Source organism: Caenorhabditis briggsae, assembly GCF_000004555.2.
Source record: "Caenorhabditis briggsae complete genome, chrI, whole genome shotgun sequence".
In the NCBI taxonomy this organism is placed as follows: domain Eukaryota; kingdom Metazoa; phylum Nematoda; class Chromadorea; order Rhabditida; family Rhabditidae; genus Caenorhabditis; species Caenorhabditis briggsae.
This window is the reverse complement of record NC_013489.2, coordinates 9,134,948-9,154,398: the sequence shown is the minus strand read 5'-3', so window position 1 is coordinate 9,154,398 and position 19,451 is coordinate 9,134,948. Positions and strand designations below refer to the sequence as shown.

Sequence of the window (19,451 nt, the reverse complement as noted above, 5' to 3'; positions counted from 1 at the left end):
AGAAAAATGGGAATTGCGAAAAGATCTCAATTTCGCGAAATTTTCCCATGGAAGAGAAAACCCCGCAGCTCGGCCACGGCCATGGACTGATGACGTCATCGCTCGCAAATTTTATTTTTGGGATTTTCTCCGTTTTCCTTCGTTTTTCATCATTTTTGCTCAAATTTTCGTGGTAATTGGTCGAAAAAAATTAATTTTATAATTTTTGTAATGTTTCATTACCTGTTCGAACAATTTTCGATAGAAAATAGCTCACTTTGGGCGAATTTTTGGGATTTTCGAATTTTGTGGGAAATAGCTAAATTGTGATTGTTTCCTTCAATCAATGATATAGAAAATTCTTTAAAAAGGATAAAAATTTAAATTACCGCGAAAATTGAGGAAAATTGAGAAAAATCGGAAAATTGAGAAAAATTGGGAAAAAGACGAAGGAATATTGAGAAACAAAGGGAATTGAAATAGAATTGAAAAAAACAAGGAATTGAGAAAAATTGGCACTGAGGAAAGTATCGGCTGGGTTTTGAACTTAAATTAAACATTTAAAAACTGAGTTTGTAAAATTTGTCAAGTTTAGCTTATTGTCAAAAAGAACAATGTGACAATGAGAAGTGAAAAATTTCTGTAGTTCGAAATTCTCAGATACCGAAATACGAAGTTCCAAAGTTCTGAAATTCTGAGATTCTGAAGTTCTGAAATTCTTTGATTTCAAAGTTCTGAAATTCCGAGATTCTTAAATTTGGAAATTCTCAGATTCCGAAGTTCCGAAATTCTCAGATTCCGAATTCTGGAATTCTAAGAATTCTGAAGACAATGAAGAAAATTTCTGCCGTATTTATTGAAAATTCAGAAATATTGAGATTCTGAAGTTCTGAAATTTTGAAGTTCCGAAGTTCTGAGATTCTGACATTTAGAAGTTCTGAAATTCGGAAATCCTCAGATTCTCAGATTCTGAAGTTCCAAAATTTTCAGATTCTCAGACTCTGAAGTTCCGAAATTCTCAGATTCCGAATTCTCAGATTTTCAAGTTCTGAAATTCAGGAATTCAGAAACTTCGTCAAAAAAAATTGTACCCCCGAATCACAAACGTTGTACCCCTACATGAAATAAGTTGTACCCCAGAATCATTGGTAGGTTGTACCCCTGAATCGTTGTACCCCCGAATTTTTGTACCCACGAATTTTGTACCCCCGAATCACCAACTTTGTACCCCTAAATCAGTTGTACCCCCTTGTACCCCCGAATCATTGTACCCCCGAATTTTTTGCTGATTTTTCTTTTGTTTTTTGCAAAAAAAAGTCAGGCAATTGAAGTTTTTCTAACAAAAAATTGACGAGAAAAAACTCAGAAAATAAAAACATTTAGGTTACTGTAGTTGTCGTAGGGGGGTTACTGTAGTTGTCGTACCTTCCTCCACGGCCACCGGATTTTCTCCTCCACATCACGTTTTGTATTCCAGCATAATAGTTGCGGTTAAACGCTGTATTGGTTTCCATGTACACTCATGGATGCACATGGATGCATTGAAGTGTAAACAATGAAGTCAAAAGATTAAAACTTTATCAAAATATTTTTTGCAAAACAGCTATTCAAACACTCAAATTGGCATTCTGAAGCATCCCAAGTGGAAACTGAGAGCTCTCAAATGAATCAATTCAACTTCGAAATCCATGCATCCTGATAGAATCTTGGCTTTCTTGTCTGAGATCCTGAGATTCTCAGATTCTGAACTTCCGAAATTCTAAAAATTCAGAGATTTTCAAGCTCTGAAATTTAGGAATTCAGAAACTTCGTCAAAAAAATTGTACCCCCGAATCACAAACGTTGTACCCCTAAATGAAATAAGTTGTACTCCAGAATCATTGGTAGATTGTACCCCCGAATCGTTGTACCCCCGAATTTTTGTACCCACGAATCACCAATTTTGTACCCCTAAATCAGTTGTACCCCCTTGTACCCCCAAATCATTGTACCTCCCGAATTTTTGGCCAGAAAAATCAGCGGCAAACGGGATAATATATCCTGAAAGTAAAAATATTTTAGGCTACTGTAGTTTTCGTTGTGGGACCTTCGGCCAACGCCACAAGCTTTCCTCTTCCACAGCTTCGATTTTTTTTCATATGTACAAGAATAATACTAAGCTTGAGAATCACATCGCCTTGTATGCAACATTTTGAGGTGCACCTGTTTGCCGCACACCAACTATCACAAACATACAAAAGACGCAACCATGGTTACCAGCCTCACTCTTAAACGAAAGAACACACATTTAAGGTGGAGACACAGACACATTTTCTGTGTGTCTCAACCCCGTTTTTTGGGACACCGATAACAGTCCCTATTCTTATTCATTCAATATGCGCCTTCTATTAGGTGTGTTTCTTGGAGTTTGTTTATTATTAATCGTATATAAAACGGCACAAAAATCCAAAGTTCCGAGCTTCACTGCTAAATTCATATCTGAATATTTCCAAAACAACTCGTCCGGAATACCTCTGAGTGTGTTCCAACGAGTTCAATCTTTATTCCAAACCCCATACAAAAGTGAGTTTTTTTTTCTTTTCCAATTGATCTCAACAGTTGCAATTTTAAGGTTCAACTATTGTGATAAAACCTGAAAATTTGACCATTAAATCTGTGGAAACAAGTGCGAATGGAACAGTTATAATAGGTGAGTCAAATCGATAACTCCAGAATGTTTTTTTTTATTTCAGAAAAGCTGAAACAATCTCTTCTAGATGTTTGCTCGTGCGAAGACGGAAATTGCTCTTGTTGTTTAGTTATTGATATTCCGGATTTCAGTCATTCAGGTTCTTATACATGTTTTTATTTTTATATTGTTTAACATTTTCAGTCTGTGTAAATGCTACATATAACCCAAGAACCATCGGATTAGTTTTATCAATTGGAGTAGATGATCATTATTTCAGTCAGGAGATTTCTCGTAAGATTTAAAGCCTAATTTTCATATTGCTTTGAATCCCAAAACAACATTTTTTCAGTCAAAAACCCGCCCCCAGTCTGTTTCTCGGTCCCAGTTCCTGGATTGGAACCAACCATTTGTGTGGCTTTTACAAAAGTATGCTGCAATAATGTTTTTTTTTCAAATATTTTAATTTTCAGATGGATGTGGACCCTAAAGCTGAAATTCTCTCCGGATGTCTTGATTTGGAAATTGAACTGTTACATTTGAGATTGATCGAAATCGATTTGGGATGTTTCCATATGCCTATTTGACATTCCTATCAACTTCAATTTTCCTTGCTCCCGGGTGATGTCAGAATCTCTGGAATTTTTCTGCCTAATCTGATTCTCTTGTGGTTTTTTCTTCGTTTTTCTTTCTGTTAAAATTTATTAACTTGTTTTCAATTCCAAACCCCTCCCCGTTTGTCAGTCTGTTCATTCTATGAGTCTCGTTGTTCAAAAAAAGTTTAATTTTTTCTTTTCCTGAAATGTCAAAAGTATACAATCCGTAGGGAGAAAAGAACTGAATCCTCGGAAAACTTCTGGACGCCTACACAGAATCAGCAGATTCTCTTCGTGATATTTCTCACGTAGACGTGATCTTTGTGAATCCAGCTAACTTGAATCCCCAAGTGATATGTTCTGCGTTAATGGGATAAGACCAGTTTTCAATCGAAATTTGAAGTTTGTAGGAAAATCTTATTTGAAAAAATCTTATCTTCTGCGAATAGAATATGAAAATCTCGAGATAAATTTTAATTGAATTTAAAGGTGGTGTACGGTGTATTTTTCAATCGCTTTCTGTGCATAAAAACATGTAGATTCACATTAAAAAAAAAGAAAAATTCGAAAAAATCCCTCTGAAAAGTGCTTGATTTTTCTGTTCCCCCTCATAATTTTTAGACCTTTTCCGGTTTTTAAGCAATTGTTAAAGTTTTTCTTTCAAAACTACAAAGAAATTAGCTTCTGTAATCTACAGTAATCTTCAAGAATATCTTCTCGACAATTTTCAGACAAAGAACCCGGAAAATGGTAAAAGAATCTCCAAAAATAGCCGAAAAACCTAAAAAAGGTCTGAAAAATTGAGTAAAAAACCTATTTTTACTCTTGTTTTTAGTGTCTACAGTTTGAGTTTTCTAGTCTCCCGCGGACGCGGAAAATTCCGTATTTGAATTTTTCTTGATTTTCAATATTTTTTTCTGGTTTTTCGAGATTTATTTTTCTTCCAGAATATCTCGAAAAATCTGGAAAAAAAACTCAAGCTCGTCCCTAAGGGGCAACAGAAAACTTTGAAAAACAACGATTATTTACAGTTTCCAAATCTCCATAGCGTTTCGAATTCCCCAAATTCTCACCGAAACCAATATAAATTGCAGCAATTCCTTTCCCCCAGCTTTTCGTTTATCATTTGTCTTTCTCTTTTTAGATTTTCGTGTGACTTCTTACTGCTTGCTGCCAATCAAAATCTAATTTCCCTCCCTTTGACTTTCTTCTCTTTTTTGTTTGTCTTTCTGTCACCACTAAATCCACTAGGCTTCAAGTTGTCAAGGTAACCACCCAAAAACGGGCGTCCCGTTTTTGGCGCGTATGTGAAAATGATAACTTTTCTTGTTCTCTCCCTCGCCTCGTTTTTCAGAACTAAACAAGAAAAGAAGAAGAGAAGAAGACAAAGAGAGAGAGACAGAGAGAGAATTGTGAGGGTGTTTTTGAGATGTTGCTTTGATTAGAGACAATTGATAAATGAGAGAGTGTATGAGGAACTAATCAACGGCCGTACTTTGTAGAATCACTCATCCGGATTCATTTGAACCACTATTCTGAACTATTATGTTATTTTTTACATCTTTACACTATCTTAATTTTTAAAGTTTATTTTCAAAACATCTGCCTAATTTTTTTATTTTCATATGTCGGCTATCGGGCTGAAACATGTGACAAAAAACGCAGTGTTTTTTCTGGAACGTCTTATAAATGTACTTAAAATTGGGTATTTGTGCTAACTCCTATAATAAGTCGTTCGAAAAGAAACACGCAACAATATAATTATGTCGGATTGAAGGGTTAAGAAAGCCGCTAGAAAAGTTCAGAATGATTTTGGGAAGTTTATCAGGACTGGTTTTTGGAAATCGGAAAGGTTTCTAGCAAAGGAAAAATTTTCCAGCAGTTTACACAATCATCTTTTTCCCTTTTCCTTCTAAAAACTCATGACAGATTCAGCTTTGATATAATATATCGTTAAGTTAACAAAAAAGAAATATGATTATAAACATACCACTGAAAACACTCTAATAGAACACCACCGTCCCTTAACTTTCAAATTTGAGTCAACTTTTCTCTATTCCTGTGAAAGATATCAAAAAGTGGACAACTGATAAATTGTTCATCTCAACATTACAAACATTTTATCAGTTGACACACTTTTGATATCTCTTAATGAAGCCGAGATAATTGAGCTCAAAAATGACAGTGTAGGGTAGTTAATCCATGGGTAGTGAGGTAGTTAACTTTTTGTATAAATGTGGGCGCAGTAAATTTTAGGTGAACTTTCATTCATTATACCGACTTTCGCTACATATAGATGGTCTTATGAACTCAAAATGGGTTTCTTTAGCTTCCAATCCCTCGTATTTCATGTAATCTTATTTGGTGGTGTGTCATAGACCTCCTACATTTCACAAAAGTTGAAAACTAAGGATTCTTGTTTTAATCCACTGTGAGGTATCCTGTTTTTACATAGGGTAAGAGTGCACTTGTTTGTGTCTACTCCAAATATGAGTCATCTAATACCCAAGTATGATTCTCAGGACACTGTTGGTTCCTGATTGTGAAGCCAGGAGTTCATTTTTCATTATTGTCCTCGTCTTCCAAATTTTGCATGTTCCCGAACTATTTTCAGTTTTTTTTCGTCATTATTCTCCTCTAACTGATTTTTTTCAGTTTCGACTGTTCATGGAAAATGGGCAAAAAGACAAAGAAGAGGTCCCATCGTCGACGTTCTCAGTAGGTGTTTCTCTCTTTCTCATATATTGTTTTGTATTAATCACCATTTGTATAGTAGTGTTAGCACGTGACATCCTCCTGAAGCCATAGAATCCGTCAGTCGGGATAGCTCTCGAGAATTCCCAAATCCTCGGCTTCGTCACACACATTCTTCTTTCTTCTTTTCCACTAATTTTCAACACAAACACGTCCTCTTACACTAAACTACGAATCTTTCCCTTTCAAAACTTTTACTGGTTTCGCTGATAAAATGTATCAGGATTCGCAGGTTTGCTTTTCTTCCCTATTCGCGTAAAACCTGTAATATAAGAGCCTTCCCACTGTTCAGTTTGAGCTAAATACTCTTGCGTTCTGTTCAGGATATCAAAATGGGTCAACTGATAAAATTTTCATGACATTATGATAAACAATTTATCAGTCGACAACTTTTATATATCTTTGGCAAGAACCGAGATAAATCTGCTCAAAGTTAAAAGTTCCGGGAACATTCTATTACAGGTTGGACGGTAGTAGAATTGGAATTTAAAAAAACCGTTCAATATCTTCAGGTGCTCCCTGCACAACCTCCAAACGGAATGAGGAGGACATTTGAAAATTCGGGTATAACCTTCGGTTCATATACAGCAAAAACTGTTACTGTCTACAAAGAGGGTGACCTACATTTTGCGGTTCGTTTTTTATAATTTTAAACTTCCTTGACACCATCGAGCATATTAAGAACTCAAAAAAATTTACAATCTTATATCTTAAGGGTGTCCGTGTTCCTGTATCCAAACAACGTTACACAACCATAGCTAATTTGATGGATGATCTCAATCGGATAATATATTTGCCGTATGGGGTATGTTTCGATTTTATGCTTTTCAAGTTTTGGTTTCTTTTCTTTTCTTCCCTTCCCTTTTATTTAGGTTTTTCAAAAATTATAAATGAAATCTTTCGACATTTTTAATCAGTCGGTTTACGCCATCTGTCGGAGTCTCGACCTTCGAATCTGCATTTGAATTTCTAACTTCAGCATTTCCCACTTTCCGAGTCCCCAGAATTTCTGAATGTATGAATTTCCAAATATTCGAATTTCCCATTAAATTTTGATCCCTGGATTACTGAACTTTTGAAATTCTGTTATCCGGAATAGTTGAATTCCCGAAATTCTGAAGTTCCATATTTTCGAATGACCGAATATCAGAATTACTGAATTTTTTAAATCCCTGGTTCACCAAATCCCAATTGAACTTTTACTTATGTTCTGGTTTTCTTTGTTTTCCTTTAAAAAATGTTCCAAATCACTGATGTTGATCTATTTTTAAGCCAGAAAAGGCATCCTCAAATTACGTCAAAAGTCAGCAGAAAAAAAATAATTTCCGGTACTTTGAAAACTTTCTGATCATTCGATTCTTTTTTCGCTTGCTTTAGCCATTATAAATCAGCCAATCTAGGTATCCATGAGAACGAGAATAAACTGGAAAACCAAATGAGAAAAAACGGAGCGTTTGCGTGGGAAAAGAGTGGAGAGTGTTGATTGGCTTTGCTGGCTGGAAATGAGAATAATGGAAGGAGTAAAGAGTGTACTGGGAAAGAGAACAAAATAATAAGTAATCTATTTTCTGACTCAAGAATTGGGCGAGAGAGAGAGAGAGAGAGAGAGAGAGAGAGAGAGAGAGAGAGAGAGAGAGAGAGAGAGAGAGAGAGAGAGAGACTAGCACAACTATTTGCTATGCTTGTTTTCGTATACACGTTTCAGTTGTGATAAGTTTATAGAAGAAGCCCTAGATTCAATATATTCTGACATTTGGAACAATTATCTCGGTGATGAAACAAAAATGTTTAGGAAGTGAGATCTAGAATACACTTGAGGATAGGAAAATAAATCCCAAACTTTGTGGGTTTTCCCAAACTAATAAATCCCAAACTTTGTGGGTAGCTGGTTTTTGATATTTACTAAATCCTGAATAAACTACGAAAACTACAAAATTGAAACGGAAATTGCAGGAGGTATTTTGACGCCTGCGTTTCTGGAAACTTCTGAATGTTTTTCCATTCTTTCAAAACGCTCTGATTAATGCAGTCCTACCCAACTTTTCATTTTTTGATTGCATATTTGATTCCTATTGCAAGTTGGTCCACAAAGAATCTTTGTTGTCTAAACTCTGAAGAGAATTGCATCTCGCAAGTAGTTTCTATTTTTTAAGCTACCAAAACAGTTGACGGTTTGATTAGTATATCTTCAGACATAAGTATTCTAGAAGCAAGAAAATTGGTAGAAATATAATTTCACTTCTGATTCAAAGCAACTGAAATGTATTTTCAAAGCAACTGCTATTTTAACCTTCGGTCTGGGTAATCATATTCCACCCTGTAGATCCAGATAGAAGCACTGAATTGGGGTCACTAGAAGCAAAAAGTGATATGGGGGTGAAAAGAATTTTATAACTTAATCTCAATTTTCGAGTAACTTAATTTTCAGGTTCGTAACATCTCGACCTCGATGGGAGGGACCGTTATTAATAGTTTAGATCAATTGGAACATTTGGGACAGTTAGTTTTTTCTTCTTTGGTTATTCGTACGAAGCCATACATTTCAGATATATTGCATCGTCATCAAACCCACCAAAGAAGGTCGATTTAGATAAAATAAAGGAGAAATTTTCGGCTACACAACGACGAGAACCACTAAGACTGACGGCTGGTGGAGATTCGGTTTATGTGAGTTCCAATTTTAAGAATTTCAATCAATCTATTATCGGAGACTCACTTATAGATTAGTTCCATTCCCAACTTTTGAATAGAAGCAAATGGCTGAGGATAAAAGACTACCTTTGAGATTATATCCGCAGTCTTTAGAAAAGCTGAAGACGTTGAGAACAAATTGAATAGGAGAAGAATTTGTATTGTTCGAGACGAGATTTGTCCGGACAAATCCATGTTATTCGTATGGATAGAATCGCCTCAGATTACCCACTCTTCTTCTCAATTTTCGTATATTTCTTATCGATTAGCATGCGTTTTTTCTAGCATTTCCCCAAAAATTATGACCACTTTTTATTGTGGATTCGGCTAATTGTTCTTCAGCTTTCTAATTCATAATTACAAACTCTAGATAGAACTCATTGGAGTCAGTGCCTCTTCGACTGTCATTCAGTCGTTTTTAACCAGCCGAGAATCGGATTCTATTTATTCAAAAATGCTTCTACTGAGCCTAACCCCCTCTATGATTTTCAAGAGGGAATAATTTTTTCAACCAAATTTTTAATTCTGTCAAAATTTGGTCCGTCAAACACCGGCCATTGACCAGCCAGCACCTCTTCGACTGTCATTTAATAGGAGAAGAAAATTTTTTGAGGTAGTATGGTGTGATGAAAATTAGCTTCTATCATTATTTAATAATTTGGTGGGAGCATAAAATAATGTTCTCTGGCTGATCTCTAATCAAAACTTTCGAGTACGTTTTCCAATAGGTTCCAATAGTGCGTCAACGGCTCGTCGACGGCCCGTTTTGGCAGTTTTTTTAGTTTGTGAACTAATTCAATTGTGGGTCTCACTAGGAATCAGTAGAACGTCCCAAATCAAAAAATTTCCCCTCTTTGCACGTTGATAACTTCTCAGATGTCTTCTTCTACACCGAATGCTCTTCCTCGTACAAAATTCACTTATAAAATTGACGATACCCCTTCAGCCGTACAGGTTTGTTGTTTTTTTTTCTAATTTTCAGTTTGGAAAAGATCTTCATTAATGTCTTCATCATCCAACGGATCGCGTTTCAAACGCGAATGCCGCAAGTCTATGCCGTCGTTAAGGGATATCGAATTAATGCATATAACACCTAAAGTCCACAAGGTTTTGAAATTGATAGGGACATTATGATTTTGTAGCATGAATATATGAACAAAAATCAAAAATGGAGAAGGGGTGTGAAAAAGAATGTACTCTCATTTTTGGTTTGAGCACCTTCCCATTCATTTTTATGACTTTTTTCTCTTTTTTCTTGCCTTTTTTCAAAATCAAGTCCTAAGAAGAAACCAACATGACCGAGCATAAGGTAATATGTACATACATTTATGTTGTAGTTTACTAAAAACATAAATACCGTAAGCACTCTGTGTATTAGAAGCGCGCCCATATTTCCACTTTGAGCTTAATTATCTCAATTTCTATAAGAGATATCAAAACTGAGTCTACTGATCAAATGTTGCTGATATTATGATAATCATTTTCTCAGTTTACCACTTTTTGATATCTTTCACAGGAAATGAAATACATAGGCTCAAAGTGAAAGTATCGGATGCCCTTCTATTACTGTATTGGTAACAAAATAGATTATTGGTAACAAAATAGATCCTATTCCCATCCTTTTCCAAAGAATATGCTTTTCAGCTATTTTTCGTTCTTAATGGCAAAGGAAAATTCTACCGAACCACTATAAGTCAAACGAAGGTTCCTACAATGCACATGTTGCTCGAAGAGTTATCCACGAGTTTGGAGGTTAGTTAAAAAGAAATCATACAATTTTAATGTGTATCAAAACTTCAAGATTGCAATCCATCGTCTCTATGCACCCGGAGGAAAGTTGATAACATCCGTCGAGGAGATCCTTCTTTTGGGAGCACCAAGGGTGAGAAATATATTATGTATAGTCTAATCTCATATTTTCTTCTTTTTAGATAATCGCATGTCCTCGTCATGAGAGACCGATTTTCAACGATGCATCCAAAGAATTGGAAGAGAAAATACGTCAGATGCATCCATCTAAATATGCACCACGACAAATTTATATGAGAACTGAAACAAAATCTTCCGGAGGATCCGTAGCCGCTGTCACTTCCGCTAGCTCTTCTGACAATAGCATTGAGAAAAGGTTCCCCAACCTGACAAACAAGAATTTTTATATTCAAAAACATTTTCAGAAAACCAGCTCCAAGCCAAAACAATCGTCTACTTATCAGAAAGTATCCAGTCGAAAATGGAGTATCCAATGCTAAAAATTCCACAATTACTACTAGTTATGTACCCAAATCATATGCAACGAAAGCTAGGAAAATAGCTCCAACAGTCTCGGCTGCAAATGCAATTAGTAGGAAATCTCAATCGAAAGAAATCAGCAGGAATTCGAAGAATGAAGATGAATCAGCAGTATCAAGTGCAACAAGCACTGGTCCTATAGATTCTGGGACTGGAACTTCAATTAATAGTCAGCAATCAGATAGACCAGCAAGCATGACTGAGAAGTAAGATTGTTTCAAAGTTTGATATTGAAATAAGTGTATGTTTTTTTTAGAAAAGCTCAAATGATTCGAGACGAACTTCGAGCCAATCTAAGCAATCAAAATCGCCAAAGTAGTTCTGAGAATTATTCCGAGGAAGATATGATTCAGGAAGAAGAAAGTGATTATGAGCACATTGGAAGGGGAATACAGAGTGGAACTAGCGAGGAAGAAATTGATAGTCGTGTTGGAACACAAGACAATGCATCGAGAAGATCAGGTTCTCATCAGAGCACTGTTCGTCAAACTCCATCTACGCCAGGATCAGAGAAACCATCGAACCATTCTAGAACAGCTTCTATTCAGAGAACAAGGACAGTTAGTCGAGAAAACACCCCATATCAAGAAGTTTGTAACTTTCACTTTGTTATCTCCATCGCTCTCCTTATTTGTAATTTTAGACTCCTTCCCGTCAAAGTACAGCAGCTTCTCGTCCAGTTTCTTCTCAATCCCTCAAATCGAAATCAGCAAGTTTATCGCGTGAAACGTCTGCATCAACGGCAATTCAAGAAGCATCAGATGAGGGGTTGGAAGATGTGAAAGAAGAGAACATTAGTGAAGAAAAAGATGATGTATCTATACGGTCTCCTGCAGCCGAAACTCCCGATACTCGTTTACCAACCGCCGAATCTAGACCATCCACTGCTGGTTCTCAGAAAAGTTTTGCAAGTGACAGTTCCAAGGCATTCAGCAGAATGTCAAACTACAGTGATATGGTGAGTCTCACGAATTATAGGACATTGAAAATTTCATCGATGTTTTAGGAAGTGATTCTTCCTTCTGACGATGAACTGGATGTATATCGGGGTGCTGACACACCTGAAAGAGAACGAATTGACAGAGCAGCAACTAAAGTGACGCGTTTCATGAGAAGATATGCAGCTGAGAAGAAAAAAGTGAAATTTGAAGCTGAACTGCAGGAATACTCAATTGAGATCTTACTCGGTGAACGATATGGTCTTGATTTTGACACTCGGTTGTTTATAATACTGCATGGAGAAGAGGAGTCTAGTGAGAAGCTCTACATAGCTAAGGTGTCAAGATTAGATAGGATTAGACTCACTAAATGAATCATTTTAGACTGACTGGTTATTATCTCCAATGAATACATATGAATCGTCACAGTGGATACTTCAAACAATGAAGGTTAAGAAGTTGGGAATATTGAAAAGCATTGTATTGGGTCACGAGCAGGAAGGATATGGTGCCGGAACTTTTATTGATCGAGTAGTGATAACGGAAACTGATACGGACCGTTGCTTCCAATTCCAAATTTCAAAGTGGTTTGATAGCGGTCAGGTGGATGGATTGATTGAAAGAGACATCGGGTTGTCAGGTTACATGTATTGGGATACCCCAGACCATAAACAATACAAACTAACACGTGAGTCATCAGTTCTTTTGGTATAGGTCAGAGAATTCTGGAAACTGGATTAAGTATTCCGTGTTCCGGATTTCGTTTTTTTTTCTGGGTTCCGGATTCCAAAAAATCAATTTCATTCTGAATTCCGGATTTCGTTTCTCGAAACATTCGTTCCGGTCATCTCTGGCGCAGCCTTTGCTAGAAAATATCAAGAAGATTCGTGGTTTTGAATTAAAATGATTTCAGAAGGACGATGGGAAATTCGTTTGCATTCTGTATTGTCTGCCATCGGAGGAACTACTTCAAATGTGATCATCACTGCATTTGGTAATTTTATTGTTGTTCAATTTTCCATTTTCCAATTTAATCTGTTCAGGTGAACATGATTCGAGCTCTCACAAAATTGTCAACAAGAACTTACTCAACAACCCTGCTGAACTTCGATATATTCAACTTGACTTTGGTACAACGATTGGAGAAATACGAAAACTTCGTGTAGAGCTTGAGGAAGCTGGAGACAAACCTTTCTACTATTTGGATCGTGTCGAAGCACTCGATCTGGATAGTAAGCAATGTTGTGTTATCATGTAATAGCGTTGCAGATGAATAAGAAAATGTTGAGAATTACTATTTCAGGGTCAACGGATGGCTTCATACTAAACAGACACCAGGATTCGAGTACTGGCAACCATTTCGAGAAGCACCATTCTTTGCGAAAGATTATTTCACATCTTCTGGTGAGTCATTTTCTGGTTTTTATTTGAGAGTATCTGTATGATTTCAGTGAAAACTTATCACGGAAGTGTGGTATTCAGTGATAAAACCCTAATTGACGCTGAAAAAGATCAAATTTGGCTAAGATATATTCATGCAGATGAAGGAAATGGAGATGTACGGGCAGAGTCATCAGGTGCTTTTCCAGTTATTCCAGTTGTGGGAGAGAATGGAGAAATTGTGAGTTGCAAAAGTTTGAAAAATCTTGAAAAAAATGTATTTTAGGAGTACAAATTCAAAGTTGACTTCGTCACTCAGAACAACAATATGACTATTCGAGTGGATCCGACACTTACCAAATTAGGTAAACTTTGTGATTGGTAATTTTCTATTGTAATTTATTTAAAGGTTATGATTTAATGGACGGAATGGATGTTCTACAAGAAGTTATGGATAGTGTGTTGAAAAATAAAGAACATATTGTTTTTGGTCAAGAGGTTTGTTAATATTAAGTTTTCCCAATATTTTTCAATTTTGGATATTACTGTAGTTTGGGTTTCGGTAATTTATTGAAAGAATAGAAAGCAAGGATTACTGTAGCTTTTCAAAATTTACAAATTCGGGCTTACTGTAACTACATTAAAATCAATGCAGTTTTCAGTCTGATCTTTCTTACTCATTAACCCTGGCTTTCAGCTTTTCATCGATCACATCACCACTTTTTATGGTGAGCATTGCCCGTACTACACAATTTATGCAACTTCGGGTGTGGTTGCTGATGAAGATTTAAATGAAAATCCATTCTTTAAACATCTTGCTGCTACTGGTGAGTGTCCGTTCAATTGATTCCTTAATTGATATACAGAACAAAACAGTTTTTCCTGCGAATCCAACAAAACGACAACTACATGAATCCGAAGACCTTCAAGAAGACGAAATGGCGAATTGGGAGCTCACAATGATATTGGATAACTTGAAACCGGGAACTCCAATCATACCAACAGTTGTTCTAGTTGCAAATGACAGAAGAACATTTGAAATGGAATGTATGATGGCCAATCCTAATCCAATTCCAATTGGGTGGACAATAAAATACAATGTATTTTTAGGTTTTGAATTTTTTTTTGTAGTCATATTTCAGCTGACTGCTCCCAACTTTGGAAATCCACGGAAATGCAGAATTTCCTGCGAAGAAACGAATGATGACACTTATACCAATGTTAATAAGGTAAAATCAAAGAGTCTTGAATTTCAAAATTTAGATATCGACTAAATTTAAATTTTAGAACGTCAGTTTTTTGGAATTGTTGAAATTTCGAATCTTAATCTCGGAGCTTCTCAATTTCCGAACTTCTAATCAGAATTTTCGAAACTCTGAAAATCGGAAAAAAAACTGGAAATTCAGAAGTTCAGACACTCGGAACTTAGGAAACACAGAAGTTCGAAGACTCGGAAGTTTAAAAATAGACAATTTCACATTTTAGAATTTCTCGAATCCAGAAATATCAAAATTCTGAATTTTATAAAAACTCTGAATTCCAGAAAAAGCTCACAAATTCGTAAATTCTGAAATTTATGGGTTTCCATCCAAGTTTCAAAATTTAGGAGTTTAAACATTTATCTTCTGAGCCTCCGACTCTTGATTTTCTGCACTTGTAAATTTCTGAACTTTCAAATGCCGGATTTTCCGAAATTCCAGTCTTCCTCGATTTCCGTATTTCTGATTTTCTGAGTTTTTGAAATACTAGACTTCTCAATTTTGAATTCCGAGATTCTCCAATTTATGAGTTTCCGATTAATAATCTTATGAAACTTATAGATTTTTAACTTCCGAATTCCCGAAAAACATCTTGAAATAGTTTCTGAAAAAGACTAACAAAAGTTTCTATAAAATCACAGATGTTGTAAGCATGAGCCAGGAGGATTAGCTGGTAGTCTAACGTTTTTTTTTCAAAATTTTCAGATATTCTTAACCGAAAACAAAACGAAAACTCACGTCTTCATAAAAGAACAAGAATCCGAGTTGGAAGGATATGACACTCATGAATTTGAGTGTCATTATCCAGATGATGGTGGAAGACATTGTAAGTCAGAAATAATAATAATGCGTAGAAGTATTTGATCTGTTTTCAGCCGTTGAATACTTGATCACAATGAGAACGGAATCAGGAAGTGGAGAGTTTCGTCCGTATATAAATGTTATTGGAAAGAATGGAGACACTGGATATAGAGCATTCACAGCTAACAAACCTTTTGTGGTAAGATTTCCAAATCAAGATTAGTGCTCAATTCCTATTTTCAGGTCAAAGAATTATCCACAAACGCTATAAACCTTGGAGATCTTGTAAGCGTAGAAGTGTGGGCAAAAACTGGAAAAGTGAGTGATCCAACTGAAAATATGAAATTAACAACTGACCTGTTTCAGCCTGAAAACTGGAGAGGAACACTTGAAGTTGCGTTTTTGAGTCAGTTGTACGAATCGAACATAATGTGAGTATTGAAAAAAGCAGATTTTGAAATATCTTTAATTGGTTTCAGAGAAATATCAAAAAATGGACAAATCGCCCAATCTCCATTGATATTAGTGGAACGAGAAGGAATTGAAGATGAAGAAGAAGATGGGCATGGCCTAGAAACAGAGGAAGAATACGAATATGATGAGGAGGAACGATATTATTAGACGAATTTTATGAATTATTTGTTGTTTAACACATTTGTTCATTTTAAATACTTTTCTGGTGTTTTATTGGTAAATATTTTGCTTATGATGTAATAAACATAAATATTTTCTTTTTAACAGTACGAGTTTAATTTATTCTGGATGATTGAAAGTATAGTTCTTCATTCTGCAGCGTCTTCTGGTTTTAGTGAGTAATATTATATATTCCGGTACAAAAAATTTGAGCTGCGGAAGAGAAACCCCGGTGGCCAACGGTCCCAAAACAACAACTACCGTAACCTGAAAATAGTAAGAACCAGTCGGAAAAGTAGACTGAAAATGCACTTAAATTAATAAGAAAAGATCCGGAAAATAAAAATATTTTTAGGTTACGGTAGTTGTCGTTGTAGGATCTTCGGCCACGGCCACCGGCGTTTCTCTTCCACAGCTCTGATTTTTTCGTACCAGAATAATAATGATAATCAAAAAAGTGTCTTAAAATTAAAACTTATAATTCCCGATTACCATGAGTTTCCATTATTCTTCAAATCCTTTCCTTTTTCTTCTTTCTCGCGCAGAAAAAATAAGGCGTTTCCCTCTGACGACCCACCTTATCCAGTTCAGTGGCAAGTTTTCTCCGTTTCATTTCTTATCTTCTTTTTCGATTTACCTGATCGACAAAGCTGTTTAAAAGGAAACGAGGGACAAGAGAATGGTACAAATCCCTTTCAATCATAGGTGCCTTTCAATCTTTCTCTTCTGAAACATCCGTTCTGTTCTATAACTTCTTATATTTCAGAAAATGGTAAAGGCCGTCGTCGGATTCGGCGCTGCTTGCGGAATCTCTGCTATCGTTGCTTGCCTTTGGGCAGCTCTTGTCATCACCAATGACATCAACAATATGTATGATGATGTCATGGGAGAGCTCGGAGGATTCAGAGATATCTCTGATGATACCTGGGGAACTCTTCTTGATGTTCGTCACGGAGCTGGAGAGTCTGCTGAGCAATACGTTAGAGGAATCTTCGGACGTCACAAGCGTTCCAACAGCCAATGCTCTTGCGGACTTCCATCCCAAGGATGCCCAGCTGGAGCTCCAGGAAACCCAGGAGCCCCAGGAGAGCCAGGAGGCACCGGACCAGACGGAAAGAACGGTCCACCAGGACTTCCAGGACTCAACATCCCAATTCCAAACGACTTCCCTAAGGAGTGCATCAAGTGCCCAGCTGGACCACCAGGACAAGACGGACTTCCAGGACAAGAAGGATTCCAAGGACTTCCAGGAGACGCTGGAAAGCGCGGAGCCCCAGGAAAGGACGGAGAGCCAGGACGTGTTGGAGATATCGGAGACCAAGGAGCCCCAGGACAAGACGGACAACCAGGACTTGCTGGACCACCAGGACGCGATGGACTCACCGGAAAGGGACAACCAGGAGTTGCTGGACGCCCAGGAATGCCAGGACCACGTGGAGAGCCAGGAAACAACGGAAACCCAGGAGAGGAGGGACAGACTGGAGCTCAAGGACCAACTGGACAGCCAGGAAAGGACGGATTCAACGGAAACGACGGAACTCCAGGACAAGCTGGACCACAAGGAACCGTTGGAGCCGATGCCGAGTACTGCCCATGCCCAGAGAGAAAGCGCAGACGCGTCTAGAAAGTTTTTGTCGTTTTTTCAAAATAAATATTTATGTATTCAGTCAACTAATTTTGTTATCTGAAACATTGCAAACATTGCATAAGCTGAAACATTGCATAAGCTCAAATTGAGATGATTTGCAGACAACGGAAAACTGTTTGTTTAGAGCTCTGAGTGATTATTAAAGGTACACATGATCGGAACCAAAACCTGGAATGGGTAAAGCTATACCGTAGTTTTTCTACTGACATCCTCATACCATTACTTTAATCACTATCTTTTCGGTTTCTTGAAGGGGATATGAGATTTTTCGGAAGTTTTCTGGAGTTAGGATATGCATTCTGACATATTGGTGTTGAGCCCGCTTCAATGTATCGGGCGCTAGCTCTAGCTTCGTCCACGAGAACAGCCAAATGTCTAGAATACCCAAACGTCTTGTGGACTTATTTCTTTCAAATATCTCTTCCAGAAAACAAATCAATTGGGGTCAGATTTACGGTATGTGGATGTTCATCAGTTATAAGAAATGCGGTCGTACTGTCCAGATGGACTAAATATGCCAATGATAGTTACAAGAGAAATTTGAAAATCTGGAAAGGGTATCTATACCGTTATTTGACTTGATTCAAGAGAATCTTTAAAATCTGACAACTGTAAAACGTGGTTACAAAATTTCAAACAATATTCGAAAAAATCCGAAATTAGTTTCCAGTTTATTCCCATAGTTTAATTCGATCGGTTGAAAATTCGAATCACTGTCAAGGCATGAGCACGTCAATGTCTGGAAGCGAGTAGGGTTCCCTATCTATTAACCTAAATAATAATAGAAATTCGTTTCAGTGAATGTCCAAATCTTCTGGTTCCTTCCTTTTTGCCAAGTGGAGACGTACTTGGTTGGAATCTGACATCAGTTATAAATCCAGTCACCAAACGAAAGGAATTCACGTACACAGTATCTGTTCAAACTGTTGGAGCATTCGGAAGCTCGGAAAATGCAGAAGGCGTTGTAATGAAATGTGATGGTCCGTGTGGAAACCCAACTCCATCGGGAAATCTCATCTCGATGGGAAAGTGTGATCATATGTTGTGCAAGGCTTGTTTCGGAATCGTCAAAAATCCGAATGGTTAGTTTTGAAAATGAGATTTTCAGTTTTGCGAATTACGTTTTCTAGGTTCATATGGATGCTCAAACTTCTATTGTTGGTCTGAACCACAAGCAAACTTCGGAAAGGAAAAGGCAAACTACAGTAAGGTCATCAATAAGCAAATGTATCGTGCCCGGAAGTTCAAAAAAGATGGGGAGGATATGAAGGCTTGTACCAAAAACGATGTTCCCAAAACACCAGCTGTGTCATCGGATTCGGAAGCCAACTCGAAGAAATCGTCTTCTTCCAATTCTGTCACATCTTCATCTTCTGTTGATCCTCGTTCACCAAATGCTGACTCAAATGGAATTCCTAAATTCTTCTGAGTGTTGTATCAGATGAAGTTTTTGAAATAAATCCAATATATATATATTGGGGTCAATAACAGATAAAATGTTCATTACTTAGCAATTTTAGAAGATTTGAAACAACAATGAACATAGTTAGAAAGTAAATAAATAAGTTCAGAAACTTTGACTTCTCGATCTGATTCCTTATTATTCTGATTGAGATGCAGATGATAGGTGAGGTTGAGAGTTCTAATGGGGTTATTCAGGGAGTCGGCAAAAAAGGAAAAAAAAACTCCGCGAAAACTCGGGGAGTGTTCCAATCTGGCTGAAACTTTGGGGAAACTGTAGAAAACTATAGGAAACATTTTGCCAAAGTTTGGGGTCAAAATATTAACTTTGAAAAATTGTCTGAAATTCCAGCC

The 19,451-nt window shown here is 36.8% G+C and overlaps 4 protein-coding genes across 4 annotated transcripts; all 4 read left to right on the top strand.

Moving 5' to 3' along the window:
- Nucleotides 1–2,354: 2,354 nt before the first annotated feature.
- Nucleotides 2,355–3,234, top strand: CBG12475 (the record flags this gene model as incomplete). Its single annotated transcript, XM_002639960.1, has 6 exons — nucleotides 2,355–2,541; nucleotides 2,591–2,668; nucleotides 2,712–2,807; nucleotides 2,852–2,941; nucleotides 3,000–3,076; nucleotides 3,121–3,234. The coding sequence occupies 6 exons, from the start codon at nucleotides 2,355–2,357 to the stop codon at nucleotides 3,232–3,234; spliced, it is 642 nt and encodes a 213-aa protein (XP_002640006.1).
- A 2,498-nt stretch (nucleotides 3,235–5,732) lies between these two features.
- Nucleotides 5,733–15,976, top strand: CBG12474 (the record flags this gene model as incomplete). The annotated part of the gene is made up of 27 exons (XM_045239579.1): nucleotides 5,733–5,771; nucleotides 5,899–5,961; nucleotides 6,510–6,629; nucleotides 6,713–6,802; nucleotides 8,426–8,496; nucleotides 8,544–8,664; nucleotides 9,565–9,642; nucleotides 10,333–10,440; nucleotides 10,490–10,570; nucleotides 10,620–10,813; nucleotides 10,863–11,183; nucleotides 11,234–11,585; nucleotides 11,621–11,935; nucleotides 11,984–12,253; nucleotides 12,300–12,603; nucleotides 12,829–12,909; nucleotides 12,959–13,169; nucleotides 13,219–13,319; nucleotides 13,367–13,536; nucleotides 13,582–13,660; nucleotides 13,705–13,793; nucleotides 13,993–14,122; nucleotides 14,172–14,524; nucleotides 15,260–15,380; nucleotides 15,430–15,554; nucleotides 15,599–15,786; nucleotides 15,835–15,976. The coding sequence occupies 27 exons, from the start codon at nucleotides 5,733–5,735 to the stop codon at nucleotides 15,974–15,976; spliced, it is 4,317 nt and encodes a 1,438-aa protein (XP_045094880.1).
- A 781-nt stretch (nucleotides 15,977–16,757) lies between these two features.
- Cbr-dpy-5 lies at nucleotides 16,758–17,612 on the top strand (the record flags this gene model as incomplete). The annotated part of the gene is made up of 1 exon (XM_002639958.1): nucleotides 16,758–17,612. The coding sequence occupies one exon, from the start codon at nucleotides 16,758–16,760 to the stop codon at nucleotides 17,610–17,612; it is 855 nt and encodes a 284-aa protein (XP_002640004.1).
- A 759-nt stretch (nucleotides 17,613–18,371) lies between these two features.
- CBG12472 lies at nucleotides 18,372–19,065 on the top strand (the record flags this gene model as incomplete). Its single annotated transcript, XM_002639957.2, has 3 exons — nucleotides 18,372–18,385; nucleotides 18,435–18,718; nucleotides 18,767–19,065. 3 exons carry the CDS (start codon nucleotides 18,372–18,374, stop codon nucleotides 19,063–19,065), a joined length of 597 nt encoding a protein of 198 aa, XP_002640003.2.
- Nucleotides 19,066–19,451: the final 386 nt, after the last annotated feature.